We start from the raw sequence: 5,673 nt of genomic DNA, 5'->3' as shown, positions 1-5,673 counted from the left end.
CCAAAACGTGGTGATTAAATATGGAGAAATAGAGACTGACAGAGATAGGTGGGTGTGAAATCTATCTAGACAACAGCCCAATGATGAGACCAATAAAAAAGTTATTACAATCTGGTTTTGAGTAGTAGTTTTAAATGGGGCCATTTACTACTATTTTTTCTTTGAAATGCTTCCAGCATTGCCCAAACCCTGAGTGTTATGTGAATAACTCATCCATTAAGCATCTCTTTCCAGAGAGCATTGCTTATCTTCCTACCCCTTCTCTTTCTGGCCACTCCTACCCTCTTCTATTTAACAAAATTTGAACCTCAAAGCTATTTTTTCAGAAATCTTTGTTTAGATTGGGAGAGCAATCAAACCACATGGGATGCTTCGCTGACCTTCAGCATGTAACAAATGGTGATTTCAATTTTTTAAATCTGAAGTCAAACCCTTCGTATTAGAAGTAGAAAAGAAAAACCAAAAGGTCAGATCAAATGCTTATTTGAAGCTGCCTTCTTAGTGCGCTTAGGCCCACTTGTTCTAGCTCCCTTTCATGAAAGAAACCGCCTGGTAGACGCTGTTGAGATGAAAGATGGTTCTTCACTTCTACTCAAAGTACATTCAGGCCAGCATTGTGAAAGAGAGTTTATTCATCGCTTTAGCTTTAGCTGGCTTTGTTTCGTGTAAAACTTCACTGTTGGTTATTAAAATCTTCGCGTAGGAAACAAATTTGTAAACCATTTCTCATATTACCTACACACAGAAAAACAAAATTTGATATCGTAGGGTTTATTTGCCGAGGGCGCTTCCCATAAAAGCGAGTGAGTATGCATTGGGAAATATGTCTGGTTAACTCCTTTATGGATCAATGTTAGTCACAACTGTCTCCCCCCTCCCCCGCCTCTCGCCCCCAGCACACTCCCCACCTCTCCCTTTCCCGCCTCTCCAGGGCTGGTGACCTAATAGCATTTTTCTCCATGCATATTTTGGCGTCGCCCCATGGCCTGGCTGACTTCGTCTGTCTGAGTTTTTTTAAATTCCTGCATGTTCGCTCCAGATTAAGCTGTGTGTCTCAGGATGTGTGTTCCGTTTTCTTCTTTCCCCTAAACTCTCTGCAACGTGTCTGGTGGGGCGTGGGGGCGGGGAGGAAGAAGGGAAGGGGAGGAGAGGGAGGGGCAGAGGCGAGGAGCTGTCAGCCTTGCACGTTTCCAATCTCATTACGTGAACAAATAGCGGAGGGGCGGCCGGGCCAGAACGGCTTGTGTAACTTTGCAAACGTGCCAGAAAGTTTTAAATCTCTTCTTCTTTCACTCCAGACACTGCCTGCTCGCCGAGGCCGCCGCGTCGCTCCCCGCCGCCTTCCAGAAGTACTGGGAGAGCGGAGAGAGCCGGGCGCCACGTCTGAGAGGCCGTCTTTACTGAAGGAGGGTCTGCAGCCCACCCTTGGCACTGCTTGGTGGGGACTGAGATACCCAGCTTGGCCCGCCTCCTTGGCTGGATGATTTCTCCCTCCCTCACGTGATTTGAGCCCCGTTTTTATTTTCTCTAAGCCACGTCTTCTCCAACTGGGTACAAAAAGGCAAACGGAGCGATGCGCCTCGCCTGGACCGCGTTCCTGTTCGGCCCGCTGCAGCTCTTCGCGCTCCTTCGCTGCCCCTCGCCGGCCGCCGGCCAGCAGCAGCCCCCGCGCGAGCCGCCGGCAGCCCCGGGCGCCTGGCGGCAGAGGATCCAATGGGAGAACAACGGGCAGGTGTTCAGCCTACTGAGCCTGGGCTCGCAGTACCAGCCGCAGCGGCGCAGGGACCCGGGCGCCGTCGGCCCGCAGCCGCGCACGCATGTCCTGCTGCTCCGGAACAACCGCACAGCGGCGGCGCGGGCGCGGGCAAGCGGCTCGACGGGAACCACCGCTGACCGCCCCAGGCCCGCCGCCCGCCACTGGTTCCAAGCTGGCTACTCGTCGTCCGGACTCAGCGGCGCTGGCGGCTCGGGCGCCGGCAACCGGACTGCGCCAGGAGAGCGCCCGACGCTCAGTAACCTGCAGCCGCCCAGCCGGGTGGACGGCATGGTGGGCGACGACCCATACAATCCCTACAAGTATACCGACGACAACCCCTATTACAACTACTACGACACGTACGAGAGGCCACGGGCTGGGGGCAGGTACCGGCCCGGATACGGCACCGGCTACTTCCAATACGGTAAGCGCCCCCAAGTCCACTGGAAGCACCCCCGCACCCTGTCCACAACTATGTGGCTCCCCGACGTGGCTGCCTGGGCGCGGCGGGCCCTGGCACCCGCGGATACGACTCCTCCCCCCGCGCCTGCAGAAGCAGCCCTGGAATCTGGTGGAAACCGCGCGCGCCTGGCTCCTCCTGCTTCCTTTCCATTTTACTTTGCAGCCCCCAGAATCCCCCGTTTTCCCGCTTCTGCAGTCCCATCTTGCGGTCCCGGCGGGCGAAGGGTGAGGAGTTAGGGACTCAGAGGGACCGGGAGCCGGAGTGGAGGGCGCGGGGTTGTCTAACTACTGTGCCCGACGCTGCTGACGTTTAGGTCTGCCGGACCTGGTGCCTGACCCCTACTACATCCAGGCGTCCACTTACGTTCAGAAGATGGCCATGTACAACCTGAGATGCGCCGCCGAGGAAAACTGCCTGGCCAGGTAGGGGCTGCAGTGTTGCTTGGTTCTGATGCCTCCTGTTCGGCGCAGACTAGAGCTGAGAAGTGGAACTAGAGCTGGAAGTGGGACGTGACCTCCTGCGCATGCTGATCGGGATGGAGAGTTACATTTTGAAGATTTCTGTGGGTTCTGTCTCTCAAACAATAGCACACATCAGGGAGACAGAGAAAACCCTTATCTTAGAAACTGGAAATCTCATGTTCTTTTTCCAAGAGTCTCAAACGTTGGTGCCAACTATTTCCAGTAACGTTCTATAAAACAAGTATACAGTAAAGTGGAAAAAAATCATTGTAATGGGAGAGCTTGTTAATATTTGCCACAGTGGCACCCCTCATTGGCAAAGGTTAATTTTTCCTCTTTTGTTTGAGGCAACGATTCACTTGGCTGTTTTGATATTACTTCAGCCATGAGCGAGAGCTTTGTTTTTCCATCAGTCCTGAAATAAAATCGTAGCAATTTTGGGAATGGATTTGCTGCTGGGAAACCAGCAGAGGGAGCAAAAGATACATTGATAGGTCCCATGAAGATTTTAAAGTGTAAAATAAGGTCATCAGTAGTACTTGAACATATATTCACAAAAATATATGTTAGAAGGAATGCAGTGGTATGTATTTGTATATTTCTTCCACTTTCGCCGTTTATAACTGGCAGGCTAAAGGAAAAGAACAAATTCAAGCTCATGATTTTCATTCCTAAGTCCTGCATTACTCACACCACTGTACTTCCTATGATATTACATTAGTGTTTGTTTTGAAGGTAGTGAAGTTACAAAATTGTTTATCTAAATCTGGGTGTATTTTAACAGTTATTTCCCCCACTTTACATCTTAGTTAAACTGTCTGAGAAGAAATGTGTTGGTAAAATTCGAGGTCCTTAATAATGAGTATCTATGAGTTCTTCTTTATTTGAGATAATTTCTACCTCGGTTTTATTAATTCATATTGTTACACTTGAATTTATTATAAATACAGAATTTATTATCACATGTAAATTTTTAGTGCTAATTTTATTATATTTCTTGCTTTTAAGCTCTGGGGATCTCCATACTTATGATTCATTCACTTAGTCAGCAAATATACATTGAGCTCTGACTTGCCAGGCACTGTTCTAGGTTCTGTGGAATCTGGGCCCCTTGGAACTGATAGTCTACTTGGGGAAGAGAGCTGTAACTATTATATTATGATGAGGTTTTGTTTATAGTTTTGTATTTAGTTACTATTCTGTGAATATAATTATTTTTCTTCTTTCAAAATTGCAGTTCAGCATATAGGGCAGATGTCAGAGATTATGATCACAGGGTGCTGCTAAGATTTCCCCAAAGAGTGAAAAACCAGGGGACATCAGATTTCTTACCAAGCCGACCAAGATATTCCTGGGAATGGCATAGCTGTCACCAGTAAGTGGATGAGCCCCCTGTACTTCTGAGTTACTTTTTCATCTGTCAGGTGGTTCTTGATATAACAAATCCAAGTCTTATTTGTCAAACAAACAAACAAAAAATACTGTTATTTCCATTAAGAATTCTCTGTGTAATTTTACATAATCAAGGAAGTTTAACGTTAAGATAATCCATCAACTACTAGATCCTGTTATTTTTTGAATTGCAAAGTCTAAACCCAGCTTATTAAAACTGTTGATAAGATACAGCATTTGGCATCAATAGAATTTTACTCCAAGATACTACAATTAGGATTTCTAAAAAATTCTGTTACAACCAAAATCACCTATGGTTCAAACCCACTGCCGTTAAGTCGATTCCGACTCATAGCGACCCTGGAAGACAGAGTAGAACTGCCCTATGTGGTTTCCAAGGCTGTAAATCTTTACGGAAGTCGGAAGTCGCCTGTCACGTTTCTGCCTCAGAGCAGCTGGTGGTTTGAACTGCTGACCTTTCAGTTAGCAGCCGAGCGCTTAACTACTTCGCTACCAGGGCTCCTTCATCTCTGGTTAGTTAGCATTTAATAAAGACCATATCTGAGAGATTTAAGACTGTTATCAAGAGGAGTCAGATACCATTCTCAAAGAAAGATGCAAATGATATACTTCACGAGCTGAGGATGATCTTCCTTGATCTCTTAAAAGGCCTATATCAAACCCATAGTAGTTGCCTGTTCTGTTGTAAATTTAAAGATTTTCACATAAAGTAGTTCTGTAATTTTCCCTGGTAACTTTCCCAGGTGGTTATTGCCAGGAAATCCTGAAATGTGCCCTTAAACTTTCTTTCTGCCATTCAAGCCATTTTTTCAAGCTCGTTCTTTACATGAGATGACCAGTTCAGCACCTTCTATCTCATGAAATAAGAAAAATAGGCATGAGCCACCTAATTTGCTGGTAAAATAGAAATATTTTAATTTATTTTTAAATTTTTTAAATTGTACTTTAGATGAAGGTTTACAGAACAAACAGTTTCTCATTAAACAGTCAGTGAACATATTGTTTTATGACATTGGTTAACAACCCCATGACATGTCAACACTCTCCCCTCTCCACCTTGGAGGGTCTGTTTTTTGGTGAAAATATACATAGCCAGAGTTACACCATTTCAAAAGTTTCTAGATGTACCACTCAGTGGCATAGATTACATTCTTCCAGCTGCGCTGCCATTCTCACTATCCCTTTCCAAATTATTGCATCACCATTATCTTCAACTCACCGCCCCCCAGGCTTCCTATCAAACCCTTTGAGTTGCTGTTGTCAGTTTGATCTCATATAGATAATTCTTTTTTTTTTTTTTTGTACCTTAGATGAAAGTTTGCAGAACAAATAGTTTCTCATTAAACAGTTAATACACATATTGCCCTATGACAATGGTTAACAACCCCACAACATGTCAATACTGTCCCTTCTCAACCTTGGGTCCGCTATCACCAGCTTTCCTTTCCCCTCCTGCCTTCTACTACTTGTCCATGGACTGCTGTGCCTCATTAGTCCCATTCTATTTTATGAAGCTATCCAGTCCCCGGCTGAACAGTGTACTTCGGGAGTGACTTCACCATTGAGCTAAAAGAGTGTCC

The 5,673-nt window shown here is 46.0% G+C and overlaps 1 protein-coding gene across 2 annotated transcripts in view; it reads left to right on the top strand.

Moving 5' to 3' along the window:
* Positions 1 to 1,274: 1,274 nt before the first annotated feature.
* The window catches only part of LOX (lysyl oxidase), a 17,708-nt gene continuing 13,309 nt past the window's right edge, over positions 1,275 to 5,673 (top strand). Inside the window, exons 1-4 of one of the 2 annotated variants that reach the window (XM_004384268.1) lie at positions 1,574 to 1,698; positions 1,783 to 2,180; positions 2,533 to 2,641; positions 3,918 to 4,055. In XM_004384268.1, coding sequence (XP_004384325.1) covers positions 1,574 to 1,698; positions 1,783 to 2,180; positions 2,533 to 2,641; positions 3,918 to 4,055 — 770 coding nt within the window. Of the gene's footprint in view, positions 2,181 to 2,532; positions 2,642 to 3,917; positions 4,056 to 5,673 lie in introns of both variants that reach the window. The other variant, XM_004384266.2, reaches the window with a different exon arrangement.

The sequence above is a fragment of the Trichechus manatus genome, unplaced genomic scaffold, assembly GCF_000243295.1.
Source record: "Trichechus manatus latirostris isolate Lorelei unplaced genomic scaffold, TriManLat1.0 scaffold00121, whole genome shotgun sequence".
NCBI classification, from domain to species: domain Eukaryota; kingdom Metazoa; phylum Chordata; class Mammalia; order Sirenia; family Trichechidae; genus Trichechus; species Trichechus manatus.
The sequence above is the reverse complement of the archived record's forward strand: the minus strand, read 5'-3'. Positions and strand labels throughout refer to the sequence as shown.